A 23819-nucleotide genomic window follows, 5' to 3' on the forward strand; every position below is an offset into this window, starting at 1 on the left:
AGAACTGGACGTTCCTAGCCATATAAGGACTTCAGCATTTCCTATTTTAGATCAAGTCTGGCTCAATGGCTCTAAGCACATACTTATTTTCACACACACTTACCTAGGCAACAGTTGGAAAAGAGTAGCTAACATCCCACTAGCCTCTTCATAAAAATACTTGGCTAGTGGGATTGGCATTTGAGTTGCACAAAAACAATCTTGTTGAAGTAAATCTCTATCTTTCTCTCTCTCTCTCTCCCGATTAAAGCTTTAGAAAATGAAATAAAATTAATCTGCACAATAATAACTGATTTCAGTGAAGGAGGAACAATTATTCTGAGTTTTGTGCAAAGTAACCACAAGGGTCTTAAAACCCTACATTTAAACAGATGATTGCACCCAGCTATTTGAAAAAAAACCCTGCTTTATAGTTAGAATGTTTAATTTGTCCTCTTAAAGACGACAAAAATTAAACTGTGGACATTGTCACAAAAGAGGGAATATTTGGACTACATAACTATTAACTAATGAAGCCTGGCATCCTTTAATACCACTGAGATGAACAGCTCAGATCAGAGCTATTCCATATAAACCGGAAGGTATTACACGTAAGATGCGTATATTACTTTTTCTTTTCTTTTTTTTTTTTTTTAAATGAAGATCCTCAGAGTTTTGCAACTCCTCCTTCACTGCTTATAAGAACTTTGCTAGCTACTGGGAAACATCTGAGGGGAAAAAACCCCCTATACTACAGTGGAGTTCTTTCCTTTGAGAATCTGAAGGATCAAAGATTATCATAGGATCTGTGTTGCATCTAATCACTGTATGTATGAACAAAATGTAGAACGTTCTGCTATCATAATTATTTATCATGTTTTTCCATGATATATCTTATTCATATAGGAATTCTGTCAAGACAGCAGGCATTCATCTACACAATGGTAAGCATACTTAAAACAAGCATGTGACCAGAGAAAAGATTAGATTACTGTTTTCTTTACCACTTTTATTTTTATATAGTTTCTGTTGCACCTGTCCTTAACCCCTGTCCTGAAGACTCATACAGCATACAGGAGAATCTTTCCTTAGCTGTGCTTTCTGGCAGTATTATCAGTAGTAAAGTTACTAGAACTGGTCCCCAGTGGCCATTTTTCTACTGTTGAGAGGCGTACATAGCACTTCGCAAAGATTTGCAGGTTTTCCTTGATATGAAGCTCAGGAAACACAGAACTCCAATCACAGAATTACTAATATTCCTTTCTTTACTTTACTTGAGATTCGTGTAAGTAATAACCACTTCTTTCTTTTCATCACTTCTCATAAGCCTCAAAATCTGCACTGTACAAAGCACAGTATGATGTATTTGGGCAAGGTCTTACCCTGCCCAATATCCAACTGAATTTTAACAGTTTTCTAGGGCTATAAAAAAAGAACTTAACTAACATCATATACCTAGTAGCTACTCTGCTTAAAGCAGGTAAAGAAGGGGAAATTTAAAAAATAACAAAAGTACCTACAGTATCTTCCAAGTTCTATATAAGACAACAAATCTATATAAGACAACAAATAATGACAACAAAAGCTTCCAAATGCCAATTATAGAAGCTCCTACCTATCTCTGTCCTGGTGGGGCCAATCCCATTGTGAACTCTTAAGTAACTGGAATGACAGGAATCTGAGTCATCAATATCAAAATCACCAAATTTGAGCTGAACTCGCTGCCCAGGCTTTACTCGAATTTCCCATTCACAGACTGTGCTATTGGGAGAGGTTTGTGGGTAGTTTATCGAAGCAAGAGTTCCACTTTCAGGGCCCAGAACAGTGTGTCCACATCCATCACCTACAAAAGAACAAAAATAAGTCAGATATGTGCGTTCATCTTCAAAGCTTCACTGGTGATTTTGGTCATCCTGTTTTTTAGCAGTGGTATGAGTTCTGTTGGATTTTTAATAACATTGCAAGAAAGCTCCAAGGTAAGTGGCATGCAGATGAAATGGTAATTGTGAGAAAATACCACTCAACTAATTTTGCCTAATGTTTAACTTCTCATCATAAGTGACCAGAGAGCTTGTGCAACTTCCTCAACAAGATAAAAATTCATCCATAATGACTTAAAAAATTTCACAAGCAATACATAAAATGTCCCTGTTACTTCATGCTCCCTAAGCACCAATGCACAAAAGCAAACAGGTTCTCAAACGAGAAACCTGTCAATAATACAAGAGCACATCAGTTTTACTGTTGTTGCTGTATCCACAACACAATAAGAAAGAAGTGGACAGACAATGGAGAGCAAATACTCTGCTGAAAATAACTGCCAGGTCTGGACCACGATCAAACTGCTAGTGCATTATTTTCTACTGTATCACACTTTTAATGCTATAATTAATCCTTCCAGCTCTTTAGAGCATATGCTTAATTTTTCTGGATTTCTGCAACAAATTAAACTGTAACTCCAACCTGGGGGCCTCTATTCAACATTTGAGTATTAATTTTAAACAGCAGTAACAATACTAAAAATTTGTTAACTCAGGAAAAAAATAGCACAAATTGTATATTCCCAAAACCAAATTATAAAGACCAAACTGAAAAATCTATTTAATTAACGCTAGACCTGAATTTCCCCCAGTATTTAGTACAAGATGTGTAAGAATTCGTGTGTTGTTTTGGAAATAAGAATGCTCTTTAAGTAACATTCACCACCGCTGGCTCTTTCTAAATCACTGTATAAAGACAAAAGAGACTATTCCTAGCACAAGGGCAACAAAATTAACACCTGCAATAACACAAGCCCCACAAAATAAGCTTCATAACATCACGGATTTGTTTTTGATAGCACTGGAGGCTAAAAAGCCTATATTGATTTTAGTCCTATGAAACGAGTAGACCAGGAAAAACATTATAATTTTCAGGATTTGACACTAGATAGTTCAGAGAACTTCTGAGATTAAAAAGTGCAATCAGGACCTTGAACAAAGTAATGTAAGCAAAAATAGCAAAGCCAAAAATGAGATTTGATTTGCTGCTAAGAAATGTCTTTGAAATGTCTACCCTTCAAATCATGCCTGTGTATAAAATTCCTACCAAGTGATTTCAACAGAGTTAACATTATGTCAAGATTCATACTCCAGAAATTCACAATAATCAAAGTAATTTGTATTGACAGATGTGATGGTCTGAAAGTGTTTCATATTGCACACTACTGTGTGTAGTTCCTTTGCTAAACAGGAAAAGGTAAGCTAAGCTTTAGGGACAAAAATCATACACAGATTTAAGAATTTTAACTAAATTTCAGAATTCTTAAGTACTTCATGCAAGACTGAACAGAAAAGTAAGTCTAATGCATTGATGTGGGAAAAACAAACTCTGCTACTTAACTCAGTCTGATAAATCTGCTTACAAAAGCACCTGGTTTCTACTAACAAAATCTATTCTATTTATAATCTGAACGCACTGAAAGGTAGCTGCATGTTTCAATAGCTAAAGTATTATATTATAAAACTATGTATATAGCTACCGCTATATACAGAATCACAAACAGATGCAAACAGCAGCTTTTTTTTCTTGCTAACAGTCGCAAAAAAAAAAAAAAAAGCATCTTCTTTCGTAAAAGGTGATTGGAATACTTTCCTACATAAAATCAAAAGTTCTATTTGCAAAGCCACTGCTTAGTCATCTTTTCCCTCATTCAGTTTTAGCAATTTGCTTTAAAATACTTTGTTCAATTTCATGACAAATATTACTTCCATTCGGGTGACAGCTGATAAATCACTTTCCTGAAGTACTGTTGCTCTAGTACATGAGACAGAATTGCCCAGTGTTACACTTAAGATGTAACTTAAACAGTATGTTTTGTGTATCATTCTAATCCTAGTTTCTTTCCAAAGGCATTTTATAAACCTAAGAGTAAGGGAAAGATTCATCATGCAAAACCTGCATGGCCTTGGTTTATTAGTTAGCATGCTTATTAAACATCAGATTCTTTATTAGTCACAATACACTTAACAGTCAAGAAAAATACTGAATCCTTTGCTAGTGAACTGGCTTTTTACAAGCAAGTACTCACACACAAAACAAAATACATGGAATTTATCATATTAACAACAATAAAAAAATACATACTAAGTCTTTATTCATGGTGAAGTTTGTGGCTAGTACTTCAAAACTCCTTATACTGCAGAAATAAATAATTAATTTTCAACATAGGCAGCAGTCAGTTTTACATTACATGATAAATAAAAACAATGAGAAAGTTAACCACTTCCGTGTTTTTCCTATCCTGCGAGGAGTAAGCAACTGTTTACTCTTTAACAGACAGAAAATATGCACATACACTCATATAGTGGCCTTTGACCACGAAATCATAATAGCTTTCCCCTGTACAAGCAGATACATTGCTCTCAGTGCACTTTAAGGAATATAAAATTGCTTACACGACCTAGAATATTTGAGAGTTTAATTAAAATTTATCATTTTAATGGGCCCGTTATTGTAATGCAGTAACCATCAAAAAGAAACTTTTTTTTAAAGACATGTCACTAAGAAATGTCAAATTTCCCCTTGTAGCTTGGAACAGTAACTCTTGTTCCCAGTAGCTAGACAGAAGAACTTTCTAATCTGTCTCACAATTTAATGGAAATGCAAATCTCAAATCTCCCTTTTATTGTAGGCTTTCTTGAAAACATGCAAGGAAAAATACTCCTCTAATATATCCACGTTAAAGAACTTGCTGTCAAATCATACTAGAAAGGAATGGAAAGGAAAAACAGTTGTGCTGTTTCATCTTACCATGAAGCCAGCTTTCAAAAGTAGCTCATTCTGACTGGATGTTTTAGATGTTGTTTTAGAACGACAACCCTCATTTTGTTGTGTGTTTCACTTAGCTTAGCGATAGCAGAAGTGCCAGACACTTCATGCCTAAAGAATTTGAAGATTACCATTGCATGCCTGTTATGCAATATATAGTCTGTCAAGGGCAGCAGCATCATTCAAGAGCTGTTTGGAAATTTCTAAAAACCACACTTTGAGTGAAACTTGCATGAAATCTCGTTTCATTTTTTTGGTGATATAAAAGGATAGCTCTTGACTCTCTGTGTGTAAGCTCCATTTCTATCAAAGTTGTAGAAAGACCACAAATCAACCCCAGCCACACATACATACGTCCGGTATCAGGGGAGCAATCTGCAACACTCAGCAATTTCTCCAAGAAAAAGAGAAAAGTACAACTGTTTGCACCACAGGCGCATACGTAAGAGCATTAGCTACTTCGTTTGGAAGTCATTAAATAAATCCACAGAATCTTTTGCTTCTGGTAATCTCTGTGCATGAGAGTGGAATATCTGAGAAGGTATAGAAGAGGTAACTGTCAAATTCCAAGTCAATTATTACTGAATGGGCCCACAACTTCTGTTTTCAGTACACAGCTGAATGGGTCTCTTGGTTTCTTTCAGCCTTCTCCATCACACAAAAGACCTACTGCACTTGCAGAATAGAATCATAGAATGGCTTGGGTTGGAAGGGATCTTAGAGATCATCTGGTTCCAAACATCTTTCACTAGATCAGGTTGTTTAAAGCCCAATCTAACCTGGCCTTGAATACGTCCAGGAAGGGGGCATCCATGCAACAGATCAAGCTCTTTGCAGAAGCACCATAATCACTTGCACACATGTATTGCACCTGACATTTGCTGAGAAGTCTGCAGATATACATCGGATTTCATGTGTCCTGAGGTCCATTTTCACAGCAAACGTTAATAAGCCTGGCTCTTCACCAAAACATGAGTTAGGCACCTCTTAAAAAGCTGGTAGAGAAAAAAAAATGATGTCATCAGGAGAATCATTCATCTCTTCTGCAGGCGACTTTGAATGCAGTCTGGATGAATTACCCTGACGGATTACATATGAACTGTGGGCTATGGCACACTGATGTCTGATGCAATCATACAGATGATTTAAAACAATTTCTCAAACCTAAGGTCTTTACATCAACAGAATACAGAACTTGAACCAACACAAACATACTAAAATGTATTGGATGAGAAGAAAATGTAAAATTTAATAAAATGAGATGGTACTGCACATGCAGGAGTGGGTGCTAAGTACTCTATTAATAACCACAAAAAGATTAATTATTCTTTCTAGCTGTTGAAGTCAATTAATCAAAAATTTTTCCCCCTAAGACTGGCTGCTGTTAGCGACTGCTGATCTTGTTCTCACTACCAAAACACGTTAAAAATTAATCTTTAAGACTAGAGAATGCTTTCCCATTCCTTACCTGGAGAATAGAGAATAATAAAATAAAGACATCAGACAGTTTAAGATTACAGTCTATAAGGCACAACTGATGCACATCAAAACACTGATCTCAATTTTAACATGTGGCACCGCCTTTTGAACAGACTCAATTTAACCAGTGGGTTTCCTGAGAAGATTTTACATATGTAAGCTACGATTTTCTGTAAGTTTGTGACTACATACAGAATGCAATTCAATCTTCCTCAACTAAGCAAAGGTAGATCTTTTAGAATGTGTTTTAGTTATGTAAGCAAAAAGATATTTTAATGCATTCATTTTAACTCCAAATACACAGAGTTCTTGCACTCTGCATTTCCGTCGTCTTTATCACTCTGCCACTAAAAGACACTGCATTTGCTTTTTGCCTTTCTCGGTGTGGGCATAAGAGTTTACAGAACCAACAATAAAATTCCATGCATAAGAAACACTGAAGAATTAAGGCAACAGAGACAAATTCTGAATAGCTTTTTCAGGTATTTTCAAATGCCTTTATTTGTGTTCTCCAAACTCATTGCTGCTTCCACCCAAATCCACAGAACTGTGTTCTTCAGGAAGGAATCTGCTCTCTGTCTGAATTCATTTTCTGAAGCTAACAAACACACAGTCCACCTTCTTCTTTATGCCATCTATTTGCCTCAGCACACTGGTTTCAGCATTCCATCCCATTAAGGAAGTTTCACAACATAACATACCCCACACGTAAGTGAGGCCACAGCTCGATAAACACTTGAAGGCTCTTTAAATTAGTGCAGCCACAGACAAAAGCAAGCCTTGTCTGCTTCTTGCTTTTGGCCACTTGTTCTCACACCCTTCCTGGTACCAGAAGTAAACACTTCTGCAGCCACATGGTAAACCAGACCAGAGACTTGAGGTAAAAATAGCTGTTAGTTTTAGCCTAGAGCAATCTCCTAATTTACTTTAGTGTGCAGATGCAGCAGTGCCTTCCCTGACAGAAGGATAGGACAGAGTGAGTGTAGGGGAACACCAGCAACTGCTTCCTTCACCAACACTGCCAGTCTGTGTGTGCATTTCAAACTACTTTGAATCCCAAACAGAAATGCAGAAACCATCCCTCCCCTCGGAAGACCAGCTGCACAGGAGCACTGGCTTCAGGAACTGAGCTGTCTAAAGACAAACCAGTGCCCCTAAGCCTTCCCTCAGCAGTGTTAGATTTCAACCAACTCACCTCTCTGAGGGAGCTCATTGTGCAACTGCCAGCAGCAGGGCAAGGAAAGGAGTGGAGGTGGGATTACGGCTGTCTCAGCTCAGATTGATTTACTTGCTGTGGGGTACCCTTAGAAGGGCAATGAAAGTACAGGCTTAGGTTTAACAAAGATAGGAACAGGACAAAAGGTGAAGTACAATAAGCAATTTCCCTTCCAAAATGTTCCAAAATGGCATCCGTGGCCAGGTGGAGGGGAGGTGAGGAGACAAAGGCTTATTCTTGCTCCTGTAGCAAAAGTACAATATTTAAGATGTCATTACAATGAAATTTTACTGTTTTCATTTACAAGACTAGCCACATGCTGGGCTAGTAATAATTAGCACTTTATTATTTTCATCTGTAAGCATAGCTTTTCAATCACCATCTCTGGAAACAGTCTTAACATTCAGCCACTGAATTTTGCACGAGAGAGTAACGTGCCTTGCTGAATTTAGCATCCAAAATACAATAAGATTTTCAAACAAGTTATTTCAAATTATTACATCATTAGAGCAGGTAAGACATCTGCTTTCTCCACTATCACATACCAGCCAAACTGACTACTTCAAAAGAAGAAAAACGAAAGATCAGTTGTGTAAGACCATTGCAGAGCTTTTGCACTGTCAGGGAAATGATGTGAGTAAGTCCCTGAAGGCAGCAATGACTTACTTAAATATTATGCAGGCGAAAGCAGCCTACAAACACAGGCTAGCCATGGTAAAAAGTGTTTTACATGAGGACTCTGTAAGATGGCTCTGCGTTCAATGGTACATAATGCAGAAGCCCTCCTGATCTGCTGCCCATGCTGAATTATAGTGACAGCTCATGCTGTATGTTGCCTTTTGTCTGGCACACACAGCTTGCTTGCTTCCCAAGACATATCATTTACTTAGCAATCTGTACCAACACCTTCAAGAAAATAAACACTGTTGTGCTTCAGTGCTCTAAGCGCTACGCATCAGAAACACAGCTGATGAAGGAAATGAAAAATAACACACAGATGGTCACACAAAACTCCACAAGAATAAGCAGCAATCATGGTCAGAATAAGCTTCAACTCTCTGGTAAGGTCTTCAAACTCTTCACCACACGAGAACAGAATGAAATTTCACAAGTCTTACGCACGTCAACAAAGAAGCTAAAAATTCTCCAATCATCCCAGTAACTCACACACTAAATTAACACTATGGTCATCTTTTTCTCTTCCCCGTTACCAGTTCATAAATCAGTGCCGAAATTATCACAAAACAATAGCAAGAGCATGTAGGGAGTCAGTAGTATGTGAAGCTCCAGTAAAAACTACCTGTGAACTTTAAACTTGCCCATCAGCTTTGCTGCAACTTCTTCACAGCAAGAAGGAAAGTATGCCTTGTGTTATAGAACTGAAGACCTTGAAAAAAGCTCTTTAAAAAAGATGAGATAAAGTAATGAAAGTGCTTTATTTCATGTTTTGAAATGCACTTGAGAAAAAGATAAAAAATGATCACCACTGGACTTTGTATGTAAGCGTTCAAGAGCATTAAATTTAATGCATCTCTCTTTCCACCCTTGTGATAATCAGACATGTTTTGACATCTATATACAATAACATAATAATAGAAATTAACTGATAGTATGGTTCATAGCTTGCTGGTTTCACAAAACTCATGGCTTTGTTAAAGAAAAATTAAACGCCAGTGGCTTCTTTCTACCACAGTGCAAATTTCAGAGCAAAGTTAAAATGGCCAGATACGGATTTAACTGGCTACAGTCCTGCTAAAGATACAAGAGCTGGCAACTATGAAAACCTTTGTGAACTTGTTGGTAAACAGAAGTGCACAACTCTACAGATACACTGGACCACTGCATTAACTGTCCTTTCAGAGTCAAAATTCCTAGTGCTGAGAAGTATCTAAGAAAAACTGCACCACCGTAATTCACCTTCTGTTTCTTTCATTTTCCTAATTCATCTTTCCCCTCAAGATACTGAGGATCTTTCATCAGCCTCATTTCTGTGGTGTTTCTCTAGATAAAAAACATTTACACCCAGTCAGCTATGTAAGTTGCTTGTCTTGCCAAGTCTAATTAATATGCCACTTTAGTTTCACCTTAATATAAAACTAGAAGTGCAAAAATAGGACGTATAAAGAGAACTGTGGCAAAATTGCTAAAGCAGTCCAGTGTTCTATCCCCACTATGACAATGTCTGAAACTGCAACGAGGCGCTAAAACAATTACTACTACTACTTCAAGAAACCGCACTTGAGAGACCTGAAAAGATTTTCTCTTTACAGTTAATCAATATTTGATGTTTTAGGACTGCCCAATCTAAGACTAAGAAAACCACAAATGGAGCAATGAATATGAGGAGAAAATGAGGAGGAATGAAAAATAATTAACCTTTTGCAAATCTGGAATAATTTTACAAAACATTTACAAGCTCTGTTTAAACGCCAGACCAAGACCAACTGTATCAGTGTAATATGACTGGCAGTATCACTCTGGGAAGCTATTACACCATCATCTTTTTGGAAACTGGAACAGAAAAGCTACCTGCTCACAACTGTTTATAGAAGCGTATCAAGCCTTTCAAGGTCGCTTTTCCACCACTAAGAATATTTCTCAAGGATGTATCACATGGTTATCTCCTACGGCACTTCAAGTAAAGAACCTAGAAAATCAGTGTATTTCTATCAGAACCACTGTGGGGGAGAAAAGTTAGAAGAGGGAATCCATGCAGTTCACGTACAAAACACCGAATTTCAGCAAGGCTGATGACTCAAAGACCAGCAGCTGGTAGGATTTTCATTCTGATGGATGCTATTGCAGTCTTGGATGACAAAACCTCTTCCTTGAATTACAAGTAAATTTGGAAAGAACCTTGAAAATCTGAGAGGAAGGTTTAGAGCGGGAATTGACATGAAGTGTGGAGAGGATGTTTAATAAAGCATATAGATTACCTGACTATTGATTTTATTTTCATTTTTCAGTTTGTAAATGATGCATAATCTCTAGAATAGGGTTAATAAAGTTGTCTCCAGTGATTTTTCTGGAGTTGAATTGAATTTTTGCATCATAAAGAGTAATACACTTATTTAAACTTTTACTGAACAACGAAAAATGTTAACAAACCCAGAGATAATCACACAGAACAAAACAAAAAATACCAAACTGGAACATATCCCATTTTCCTGCTTTTTTTTTTTTAAGTACCACAACGACCAAAACCAATGCAATGCAGTCTTACCAATGAAAAATAAAAGTTTGGTATAAAGAAAGCAGTGGACAAATATTTCTAAAAAAAACCCAAACAAACAACACAGAAACAAACAAAAACCCCTTCAGACTTTACCTCTCAAAAACAGTGTCAAGTTAGAACCTCTCTATTCCTAACTCATAGGTCATTTTACAAAAGGATAGTTTCCACACTATTGAAGACAAGAAGGGTCCTATAAGTATAATTTCTTGTACACCACAACTGCTTACAATTGGATAGTCATGATTCTAACTAAAGGAAATTTAGGATGCTGCATTAAATTCAACTTTCCGTAAAGTTTTCAGACTTTATTTAAAGGTGCATTGAGAGAGAATTTAACTAACAGCCAGCATGCTTTAAACACTTAGAGAGAAAAAAACCAAAAACAATAACAAAAAACCACCCACCAAACCAACTGTTTCTAACTTAATTCTTTAAATTTACACTTACTCTATTTACAGCATGGGGGTGAACTCCTTATTATTCAATATGACTGTTGCCAAGAATGACACAATTAAGTTCACAAACTTTATTCAGCTTACACAAAAACATTTACTAATGCAACAGCTATGTATGCTATGGTAACAATGGTGCAGAACTTTTTTAATAATGAACACAATGTTACCCTTCTTCCAAGTCACCAGGGGCTTCTCCTGACTGCCATGACTTTTCAAATATCATAGAGAGTGGATTGGCCAGCACAACAGCCAATTCCCTCGGGACTCTGGTATGCATATTATCAGGTCCTGGAGGTTCATATATGATCAGGTTCCTCAGGTGATCACAAGCCTCATCCTTCCATACAGTGGGATGGGCTATGCTCCCCTGGTCCCCTTCTTGTTGTCCATTGATCCAGGAGGGGTGACGAGAGCAGCTGTCAGTGAAGGCAGGCAAAAAAGTTGTTGAGTACCTCAGCCTTCTCATCTGTTGATACGAGGTCACCACTTCCATTCATCAGTTGGGGTATGCTTTCTTTAACCATTCTTTTCTGGTTGACTTACCAGTAGTACCTTCTTGTTAGTCTTCACTTGCCAAGTTCAGCTCTAGCTGTGTCTTGGCCTTCCTGACCAGATTCATACACAACTCTTCCAAGGTTCCATGTCCTTGCTTACACCGCTTGTGCAGTTCCCTCTTGCTCTTCAGTTTGACCAGCAGGTTTCGACTCAGCCACACTGGTCTTTTCCTTTCTCTGCCTGATTTCCTACAACAAGGGATTGAGCACTCTTGCACTTTGTGTAAAGCACCCTTAAATATTTGCCAGCTCTGTTCTGCTCCCATGTCCCTGAGGACTACATCCCACGGGGTTATACTGACCAGCTCCTTGAAGAGCTGGAAGTTTGCTTTCCTGAAATACAGGGTCCTGACTATACTCCTTGCCTGTCCCATATCCCTCAAGACCTTGAACTCCACCACTGTGTGATCACTGCAGCCCAAGCTGCCTCCCATCTTGATGTCGCTGATGAGCTCACTTGCATCCGAGGATGCAGCTGACTGAAACAACTGTGACGACAGTAGCTGAACAAGTATGAACTATATGCCTTAAATTAATTTTTTAAGAGTTTAGCAACCACAAGAAAATGAATTATCCTTTTATAGCTCTTCACCAAGGGAAACTAAGCGGTCATGCAGTGAAACCAATGACACCAAGCTGTGTGGCATGGTCGACACACTGGAGAGAAGGATTGCCATCCAGAGGGACCTGGACAGGCTTGAGAGGTGGGCTTGTGCTAACCTCATGAAGTTCAACAAGGCCAAGTGCAAGGTCCCGCACCTGGGTCAGGGCAATCCAAAGCACAATTGCAGTCTGGACAGAGAATGGATCAAGAGTAGCCCTGAAGAGAAGGACTTGAGGGTGCTGATTGATGAGAAGCTCAGCATGAGCCAGCAACATGCACATGCAGCTCAGAAAGCCAATCCTATCCTGGGCTGCATCAAAAGAAGTGTGACCAGCAGGGCGAGGTAGGTGATTCTGCCCCTGTACTCCACTCTCATGAGACCTCACCTAGAGTTAATACACTCAGTTCTGGAGTCCTCAGCACAGAAAGGACATGGAGATGTTACAGCAAGTCAGAGGAGGACCACAAAGATGATCAGAGGGCTGGAGCACCTCCCTTATGAGGACAGGCTGTTGGGGTTGTTCAGCCTAGAGAAGAGAAGACTCCAGGGGATACCTTATAGCAGCCTTCCAGTACTTAAAGGAGGCCTACAGGAAAGCTAGGGAGGGTCTCTTTATCTGGCAGTGCACAGATAGGATGAGGGAGAACGATTTTAAGCTGAAAGAGGGGAGACTTCGATTAAAAATTAGGAAGAAACTTTTGCTATGAGTGTGGCGAGGCACTGGAACGGCTTTGAGTAACCTGATCCAGTGGAAGGCATCCCTGTCCATGGCAGGGAGGTTGAAACTGGATGATCTCTAAGGCCCCTTCCAACTCAACCCATTCTATGATTTTATGAAAGAGCAGATAAGAAAGAAACAGGTTAGGTTTCTTAGTCATCCAGGGGCTGGGGATTTTCTTTTTCAAATACTAGATATAGAATTCTTCATACAAAAGCCATTTGCAAAATCAATGCTGTTCTGCTGTCCAAATGTCAAATAAATACCACATTTTCAAGTATAATTTTTAATTCAAATAACATAAAAGTGGTCAAGTACAAAGTAACAAGCTCAAACAGAATATGAATAGCTTAGCTCAAGTTGTTTGCCTCAAATTATGGAAGGCAAAGTATGAAGATCAGCAAAATACGGTATTTCATAGTCTTATCACATTAACGAACAGGCTTCACAGACAATAAACCACCACTCTGTATAAAAAACAGCAATGAAAAATTTATAGATCCTATTTTAACACAAGTTGCTACATGGCCTTTATGTTAACATTACTACTGCTTCCACTCCCCACCCCTTGTAACCTCAGTTTAGTAACAAATCCACAGTCTATTCTTGGACAATGGTTTCAACTATATTACTTGCTTTAAAAAAAGGATCATGGATGTTGCACAGCATTTGATTGAAGAAATTTTTCTAAAAGCAACTCTTAATCAGAAAACGCAGGCAGAGAGGGAAATCCTTCGACTACAAAGCAAATTCTAGGTTATCCTAACTGTTTCCCCAAGGTACAGAGTGCAGCTACAAAAGTGGGGGTGACACGCAATAACTTATTTTAAAACCTTTCAAAATACGGATAAAATAACCAACGTAGAAACATTTGTCAAAACATGGAGCAACAATTCCAACAAGGACTGCATTTGTACTGATGATTATCTGAGCTATCAAAGCTGATGCATTCAAGGCAGCACTTAACTAGCTGATGACTGAAACTGTACAGAACAGCAGTGATTACATTAAAAATCTAATGCATCATTTGCCAGAGTATAAAGCAGGTGGTGGAATTGCAGAAAAGGAGGTGGATTATTCTTCTCTTATGTGAATAACATAAGAGAACATTCCTCCAAATTTTGAAAGCCAAACATCTCCACTTAGTAGCAAGAAAATAATTTTGCTAAAGACTGCACTGACATGCTAGAAGGTCACTGGGTTGAGATGCATACAGTAACAGCATACAAGCTTCTGGAAGAACATTTATGCTACCTTTTTAACCCTAGCACAGATACTTGATTTTTATAGCCATGTATAAACACACACACATCCACACATATATATAAAACCAACACGCATTGTAGTGCTTAAATCCAAAGCAAAATGCAATACATTCTGGGATCAAGTATGAGATCTCTAAGACTGTTTACACAAAATGGTGATTCCTGCTTCCTTTAGAGGAGCAGACTAGGCTAGCACAACCTCAACAGGCTTCCAAACACGAGCAAGGCTGAAGTACTGTGAGGCAACCTCCCAGACAGAATGGCTCTGCAGAACACACGTACGTACCTTCTGCCCGCCAGACTCACTTAAGCACTTCAAATAAGGCTCGGTAACTGAAGGAGGAAAAATAACTTCGCTGAGATTCCTTTTTTCAAAAGCAAAGAATTTTCACTATTATTAGGTCAAATTTTTACTTTCAATACCAGTTCACTCTTCCCCAGGAAGAGCATTCCTCCACACAATTCTCTAAAGCACTGTTCCTCCTGAGCACAGCCATCCTCAAGGTGTAATGCTGGGAATTAAAAAAGAGCATCAGAAAACCTGAAACAGCAGACACGTCAGCTAAGTCTGACAGAACTTCTAGCCATTCTTGAAAAGTTATTCTGTGCTTCTCAACACAAGGATAAAGGAGATTTTCCATAGCACTCCTGTCTACATGCAGTAATCCTGAACTCAAGAGCCGCATTCTGCACAACTGCATCTTCAAAGCACTCTGTACTTCTAAGTAAAACTGTCCTATTAGCAAAACCAAATAGTTCAACAGAGCACTGCTCTCCTTGTCATAAAAGACTTATTCTAATGCTAATTTGAGGGATAATAAATCTCTCATCCAAAGATCCAGGAGTCTTTTTAATAAAAATAATTCCTTGTGGGTTTGGCTGTGACTCTTTTCTTCCCAGCTGAGCCCAGACAAGGACAATGGATACAAAGGGCATTCAGACACCACCCAATCTAATTTAGCAAGAGCAGAAAATGACACTTGTATGAAGGGCAACACAGGACAATTGCTCATATACAGATGGTTTTGTGGCAGGGCTTTATATTCACGTCCAGGAGCTTTCTGTATCCGGAAAAACACATCTGCAATGGGCTAACTTGGCAGCTGAAACCCTTGTCAGCCCTCTATTCCAGAAGCAAACAATCTCTTCCTGCACATCTAGAGAGAAGCTACAGCCTCTCTCCTTCCCTCTTGCCCAGATGATATGTAGCTAGAGCCACCTTCTCCATGTCTGTTTCCTTTTCCACAAATCAAGACACTTTTCTTTATAATTTAGAGTTGGAGGACAGTGTTAGATCCTTTCAGGCTCAAAGTTCGGAGGTTACTGGAAGGTTATTTTAGTGACCAAAAGGGACAGTTACTTCTAAGTCTGAAACCAGTTTCAGGAAACAAAGTTCACAAAAACCACACAGCTAGTTCTAGTCCCGTCCCAGGTACTTCTGAACTCAGCAGCACTTGACAAGTAACAAAGCCACCGAGATAGCCCTATAAAGTAAGTGGCTAGGAAATCCCAACAGTTGCTGCAGTTGTTTGTTTCAGCCACCAGCATCTGAATGACCACGAGCTATTTCAGGTCCTACAGAAAGGCAGAAGTTAGGCTGACAGATCAGCACGTGCCTAATGCCAGACTGGCCACAGTTAAAGAAACCATTAGGTACTGCCTTGCCAGATATACAAGCAAAGGTGAGACTAGAAACACTGCAAGGCGAAGGGGAAAGCACACAGATGTGTTGAAGAGGAACAGGAAACACACAATGGATCCATCAATATTGCAGATCAGTCACAAAACACAAGTTCATGGAAAGCCATTTCATTAGGTTCAATGTACATGGAATGATCAGTTCTTTCACTGAGCTTTTCAGATCATGGTAACTCACACTATACATTCAACAACTATTTTTCTCCACTACAGTGAAGCAAACATTTTTTAAGTTACAGTGTTGAATCACTTTCTTGTACTTCATTCAATGAGGTGTGAGATATAACAACAGCCTTATGGACTGCTATTTGTTTGGAACACAATGTGGGAAGCACATTCAAAAACAAGCATCTAGAGCTATTTTTTTAACAGAAAAGGTTGCAAACAAATGTGCTTGAAACCACTTGGGAATCAACTTCAGAATCTAAAGTTTATTTTTAAATTAAGACTTTATTCCAGTTTTATATACAAATCAGTATCCACTACAAATCCCAACAGATGGCTACCAAAACACATGCATGATAACAAAGCTCTTGTTCCACAGACCCTACAACCTTCAGAATAACTGAGACATTACTCAGCTTCTGCTTTGAGGAAAGCTAAGCAACCATCTCTGTGTTTTTCTAAATTCAAAAAACAATTAAGCTTAACTAACCAACAGGCCATACCAAACTTATGTCAATAGCTGAACATGTGTTAAGAGCACTGTTTCTCAAAATTAAATCCACAAAGAGCAGGAAGCTTACATGGTGCTGGCTTGCTTTCATTCACACCTCCTTAAATGCATGAAAAACAAATAAAACACTTTAAGTATTTTTCAAATATCAATTTCCTTGTAACCAGAAGCTAGAATCACCACAGAATTGTTTCCAAAATAACAAGAGCTGGACAGTCCCTTATGCATAAGATCGTATAAAACACAGCTTAGGGTACTTTTCTGTTGAATCTTTTCCAGTGTTTCTGAAGGCGTTCAACCTTCTACAAAATGTTCATATTTTCCAAGGCAGGAAGACACTCAAGTTCAAGACCTTGATCAAAAAATTGCTGAATTACATACACTGAACAGTTTTCAGTAGGGTAGACTGAAAAAAATCTCATTCAAATCCTACAAGATAATACAGCAGGCTACTAAGTGAAAAGCGCATTCACCACAGCAGTACCTGCACTTTTTCATTCCTCAGTTTGCAGCTGTCTGGAAGGGGAGGAGCAGGAGCAAAACGTTTCACCCAATATTCAAAGCAAGTTTAACATTAACCAAAACCATACTGTTATTTTTAAATGAGTTGATACTAGGGAGGTGCTCTACAGAAAAGCATCTGAGAAATGAAAACACTCTATCTTCAAAACAAGATTTAAATACCACATAGTACGTGAGGCTTAGAGCTGTTGAACAGCAAAAAAGAAAATGAATAGCTGCTTATTAACAGAGTATCAGTCTCCCTAATGTAATGAATGAGGCTAGGTTCTGACATAGTATCACTTACTTTATATTTATAAAAGAGCTTAGAAGCAACTTTAACTGCCGAATTTCCTAAGCCTTGCCTACTTTCACTGGCAATCAACATATTCTCTTAGAAGCCTGTGCATATATTTAATACAACAAGTCAGTAACAGTTTTGTGCAGACCCTTCATGAAGAAGACAGCAGTTTCATTTCTGTATGGGACTCCTTATCCAAATTAGAACTATGCCAGCATTTAAAGATACAGGATATGGGCTCCCAAACCTTTTCTGGAATAAGATAAATGAAAGTATTTTGGCAAGGAAACAGACCCTCGCAAGCAGAACTTTTCTCAGAAGCTCCAACAGTTTCTCATACTGAAGAACACAACATTCAACACCACCAGAGACCCTAACCCTAAAATAAGCCCTGCTTTTTGTTACCCAATAAAATGAAGCTTGTCAATAAAGAGGTGCCCCTCCTACTCAAAAATGAGACTTCTGTACAAACTTCAAGCATTAACTATAGGGACACAGCAAACTGAAATTCTGGGTAGGAGCTCTTCAGTGGTTTCTCAGAGTACAGAAAGGTAAAATGAACAGCATACTGAAAACCCTGCTGTTCACGTAGTCCCACTTCTTACAGCGTGGTCCCACTCCCTCTAGCAAACCTCTGCCTAGTCACCGATCCAATCCAATGCAACAATCTGGAGGAAAATTATTACTCTCACCACCATCCTGCCACAGCTATTTCAGTTTGCTCCTAGAATAACAAACTCGGATTGCTCACCAAAAGGTCAGACAAGTGTCAAATCAGCACAAGTATTTGGAGTGTGATGCTCCTACAGCATGAACTAACACCTCGCTGCTGCCTGACTCACCCAGCAACAACCTTCAAAAGACTAAATGCTAAAATTGCCCAATTTCCTCTCAAAAGCAAATGGGTCTTCTCCTCCTCCTTTATAAATTAAAACAAAACAAAACCAGGTATGCCAAATGCTTTTTAGCATTCATTTTGTATGTGTATAGGAACATACTAAAAAAACATTAAACGCAATTAGCTGGAAATAAGTTCAAAAGGTTAAGTTCAACGTGACTAGCTAGCTCTATAGACACATCTCTGATGTTTTTCCGTTTGAAAAATAAATTGTATGCTTAACAGCACAGTGCATATATTTTCAATTTCCTTTGTACGTTTAAATACTGCATTTGTGACATTCAAATATATTTTCATCTCTCTCTTAGATGTGCAGAAAGGGAATGCTATGCAAAAACAGAGTTGAGCTTCCAAAACGAAGCAAGACCAGCACAAGACGCAAGTGGAATTGGAAACCATAAAATTTCTGTTCTCAACCCCTGTGATCACAGAACTGAAAGTTTCAAGATACTGTCAAAACATTCACTCCCACCACTTTCTCCCAAGGGTATGATCAAAGTGACAGCTGCTGTGGCATCCTCTGATCTTCTGCCATGAAGTGACCAACTTGTGCCACGTCATTGTCAAAGTCCTAAAGCCCAATCTGTAATTCCACCCAAAGAGGATAAATCTCGCTGACTTCTCTAAACAAACAAAAAAAACCCAAACCCTGCTTATCACAGATTCCAGACTCTCCATATACACCCTATCTACGTTTCTACATGCTCTACATTTATTTGCACAGCAAGAATCCCTCTTTATCTGCCTCCTGGCTCACACCACTCCACACAGAGCCTGCAGAGGGAAACCCCAGAGGTCCCCTGAGGCCCGGGCAGCCACTCCCATAAATGGGGTGTTGTTCCAAGACAGCAAACACGCCTACACACTTCGGACCACGCTTATGCCCCCAAGTCCCTGTCTCCACTCGGTCATGCCCATCCCAATGTGCCACCATGCTGGGCAAACCTCCTAACTCTTGAGGGGGTGCGGGCTGCCTGCAGGAACCCCCACTCTGCCCCTCAGGGCAAGCACCCCACAGTTACAAGGGCATGGAGTGATAGGACGAGGGGGAATGGCTTTACATTGGAAGGGGGACGATTTAAACTAGACATTAGGAAGAAATTCTTCACACTGAGGGTGGTGAAGCAGTGGCATAGGTTGCACAAGGAAGCTGTGGATGCTCCATCCCTGAGGTGCTCAAGGTCAGGTTGGATGGGGCCTTGGGCAGCCTGGGCTGGTGGGAGGTGCCCATGACAGGATAGTTGGAGCTGGATGGGCTTTAAGGTCCCTTCCAACACAAACCATCCTACGATTCCATGGGGCAGAAGCAGAGTTTCACAGATCAGGGCTCTTCTTTCATTCTTTGTTGGCCAGGGAGGAGGCAGGCTCTGGGTCACATGCTGGAGTGCAGAGTGGAGGTGGGGGCTCCCGTTCCGAGCAGCAGTGTCATAGAATCATCCAACCTGGCCTTGAATACCTCAAGGGATGGGGGAGCCACACCTTCCCTGGGCAACCTGTGCCAGTGCCTCCCACTCTTCATCGTGAAGTATTTCTTCCTTCTGTCTAGTGCAACTCTGCCCCTCTCCCCACTGTCCCTCGTCCTATCACCACAAGCCTTTATGAACAGTCCCTCCCCAGCTTTCCTGTAGCCCCTTCAGGTACTGGAAGGTCGCGGTACGATGTCCCCAGAGCCTTCTCTTCTCCAGGCTGAACAACCTCAACCCTCTCAGCCTGTCTTGTATGGGAGGTGCTCCAGCCCTCTGATCATTTCTGTAGCCCTCCTCTGGACCCGTTCCAACAGTTCCATATCCTTCTTATGTTGAGGACTCCAGAACTGGACACAGTACTCCAGATGAGGTCTCACAAGAGAGGAATAGAGGGCTGCTCTCCCTCCCTGCCCGCCCGCTCCCGCACCCACCTTTCTGCGCCCCAGTGCCCCTCGGGAGCAGCAGGAGGAAGAGGAGGAGGCGGAGCGGCGAGGCCGGCTGCCGTGTCCCCGCGGGGCGCGGCCGCCCCGTGCTCACCATGCCCCGCGGCGTGGCGGGCAGCGCGAGGGCATTGCGGGCTGCGGGGCGGCCGGGGCCGCGCCTGCTCCGTCACTCGGGGCCGCGCGCGCCTCCAGCCGCTCCCCCCGCCCCCGCGGCCGCCCCAACCGCTTCCGGGGGCGCGGCGCCGCGCCTGGGGCCGCGCGCTTCCTGCACCCCCTCCCCGCCCCCAGCCCAACCCCTCCCCGAGGGCTGCGCGCTGCCCCCTCCCCTCCCACCCCCCCACCCCCCTACCCCCCTTCCTGCTCAGGGCGAACGGGGTCCCTGCGGGAGGCAGGGTCTGCTTCGCCTCCTCGCCGTCCCGCCCTCGCTCTCCTTCAGTAGGGTGTTGTCATAGAATCACAGAATCACCAGGTTGAAAAAGAGCTCTTGGATCATCAAGCCCAACCATTCCTATCTGCCACTAAACCATGTCCCTGAGCACCTCTTCTACCCGTCTTTTAAACACCTTCAGGGCTGGTGACTAAACCCCCTCGCTGGGCAGCCTCTGCCAGTGACTCATGACTTTCTATGAAAAATCTTTTCGTGATGTCCAGTCTGAACCTCCCCTGGCACAACTTGAGGCCATTCCCCCTTGTCCTGTCCCCTGTCACTTGGGAGAAAAGGGCAGCTCCCCCCTCTCTTAAACCTCTTTTCAGGCAGTTGTAGAGAGCAATGAGGTCTCCCCTCAGCCTCCTCTTCTCCAGGCTAAACAACCCCAGTTCCTTCAGCCGCTCCTCCTAAGACTTGTTCTCCAGCCCCTTCATCAGCTTTGTTGCCCTTCTCTGGACAGACTCCAGAGCCTCAACATCCTTCTTGTAGTGAGAGGCCAGAACTGAAGACAGGATTCGAAATTCGATCTCATCAACACCATTGTAGGGTTTGGGGTTTTTTTTCTGAAGTAGAGATGGTATGTTAATAAAGTCAAAGTAAAGATAAAGGCTGATAAAGGCTTTGTTCCACTTTTAACGTTTACAGGAAAGCTTTTCAGGAGGTGATTCCATGATTCTATGATTCCATGCTTTTAAAGTATGAAATCATTTAAGTAAGAGCATCTCTGCTACTGTGGCAAACCAGAATGCCACCCACTCCGTTGGACAATTCTGTGAATGAGCATAAAGTAGAATCATAGAGTAGCTTGAGTTGGAAGGAACCTTAAAGATCATTAAGTTCCAAACCCCCTGCCATGTCCTACACGTCCCACCCGACCAGGTTGCTCAAAGCCTATAGCCTTTCCTGTAGCCCCTTTCAGGTACTGGAAGGTTGCTATAAGGTCTCCCTGGAGCCTTCTCTTCTCCAGGCTGAACAACCCCAACTCTCAAAGTCTGTCCTTGTATGGGAGGCTCTGCAGCCCTCTGATCATCTTTGTAGCCCTCCTCTGGACCTGTTCCAACAGCTCCATATCCTTCTTATGTTGAAGGTTTCAGAACTGGACACAATACTCCAGATGAGGTCTCATAAGAGCAGAATAGAGGGGCAGAATCACCTCCCTTGAACTGCTGGCCACACTTCTTTTGATACAGGATACAGTTGGCCTTCAGGGCTGCGAGCGCACGTTGCCAGATCATGTTGAGATCATCCACCAGCACCCCCCAAGTCCTTCTCCACAGGGTAGTTCTCAATCACGTCATCCCCCATCGTGTACTGAAACTGCAGATTGCCCCGCCTCAGGTGTAGGACCTTGCACTTGGCTTTGTTGAACCTCATGAGAATTCTCATTATAGGGAGAATTAATTTTGAGAGGATGTAGAACTCTGAAAGAGAAAACTATAATTTTTTCTTTCAAAATAGTATAGAAAGATATATTTTGATTATTCTTTTTTTGATTAATAGTTTTCTCTCAGGTTCTTAGAGTTGGGGAAGCAAATAATTGTCCAAGAAGCAGAATAGGTGTATTTATTCTGTAGGTAGGTATATTTAATTTCAAGAGTGTTTCCAGACAAAGAGGTCACTTGAAAGAGAGAATTGCACAAGGTACAGGGGTGGGAGCTCCCCTTTTAGCACTGAACCTTGTAGCACATATCTTACTGTAGTAATTGCAGTTAACAAGGGCTTTTTTTGTATTCATTCTCTCTTCTTTTCATTTTTTTCTTGGATATCAGTGTAGTCGGGGAGTGTTGAATGTTTAAGTGAGGCAAAATTGCCTGGAAAAAAACTCCACAAAACTCCTTGGAAATGCAAGTATGGCTGTTGTTAATAAACAAGGGTAAACTGCTGTCATAGAGCTGCATAAACTAGGAAGAAGTTGAGGGTACCAATCAATGAAAAGCTGGGCGGGAGCCAAGAATGTGGTAATGCAGTGAAACCAATGACACCAAGCTGTGTAGTGCAGTCAGCACGCTGAAGAGAAGGGATGCCATCCAGAGGGACCTGGATGGGCTTGAGAGAAAGATGGGCTTGTGCTAACCCCACAAAGTTCAACAAGGCCAAATACAAGGTCCCGCACCTGGGTCAGGGCAATCCCAAGCACAACTACAGGCTAGGCAGAGAATGGATTGAGAGTAGCCCTCAAGAGAAGGACTTGAGGATGCTCATTGATGAGAAGATCAACATGAGCCAGCAACACGCGCATGCAGCCCGGAAAGCCAACCATATCCTGGGATGCATCAAAAGACCTCTGACCGGCAGGGTGTGAGAGATGATTCTGCACCTCTATACCACTCTCCTGAGTACTGCATCCAGCTCTGGAGTCCTCAGCACGAGAAGAACATGGAGCTGTTGGAGCATGTCCAGAAGAGTGCCACAAAAATGATCAGAGGTCTGGAGCACCTCATCTGTGAGGCTGAGAGAGTTGGGCTTGTTTAGCCTAGGGAACAGAGGGTCCCAAGGAGATCTTAGAGCAGCCTTCCAATACTTAAAGGGGACCTACAGGGAAGATGGGGACAGACTTTTTAGCAGGGTTTGCTGTGACTGGACAAGGTGTAATGGTTTTAAACTAAGGGAGGGTAGATTTAGACTGGATATAAGGAATTATTTACAATGAGGGCAGTGAAACACTGGAATACGTTGCCCAGGGCAGTACCAGAGGCCCCATCCCTCGAAACATTCAAGGTCTTGTTGGATGGGGCTCTAAACAACCTGATGTAGTGGAAGGTGTCCCTGCCCCTGCAGTGAGGGTGGACTGGATGACCTGTAAAAGTCCCTTCCAACACAAAGCATTTTGTGATGCTATGATACTGTGACTTACGGTAGCTGTTAACTGTACCAAATTAGTCCTGAGTCAAGAAAGCATATTTTTTTTTGTGGGGGAATCACCCTAAGCACTGGTAGGATCAAATAATTACCTTTGTAATGCCATCTTCATCATCATGAAGGGGAGGACCTTGTTACATGTCTTTCAGTGGTAAAGGAAATTAATGTATTTTTCAGATGCTGATGAAACATTGCCCTGTCCACACTTCCACAGCTGCAGTCTCAGCTTTGCATC

The 23819-nt window shown here is 41.1% G+C and overlaps 1 protein-coding gene across 1 annotated transcript in view; it reads right to left on the reverse strand.

The window, feature by feature from the left end:
- DCBLD2 (discoidin, CUB and LCCL domain containing 2) overlaps positions 1 to 20531 on the reverse strand; it is a 43448-nt gene extending 22917 nt beyond the window's left edge. Inside the window, exons 1-2 of the mRNA XM_054076370.1 lie at positions 20287 to 20531; positions 1595 to 1822 (exon numbers count right to left, since the gene is read on the reverse strand). Of these exons, the coding sequence (XP_053932345.1) occupies positions 1595 to 1822; positions 20287 to 20395 (337 nt within the window). The 5' untranslated portion in view covers positions 20396 to 20531. The remainder of the gene's footprint in view (positions 1 to 1594; positions 1823 to 20286) is intronic.
- Positions 20532 to 23819: the final 3288 nt, after the last annotated feature.

The sequence above is a fragment of the Cuculus canorus genome, chromosome 1, assembly GCF_017976375.1.
Source record: "Cuculus canorus isolate bCucCan1 chromosome 1, bCucCan1.pri, whole genome shotgun sequence".
In the NCBI taxonomy this organism is placed as follows: domain Eukaryota; kingdom Metazoa; phylum Chordata; class Aves; order Cuculiformes; family Cuculidae; genus Cuculus; species Cuculus canorus.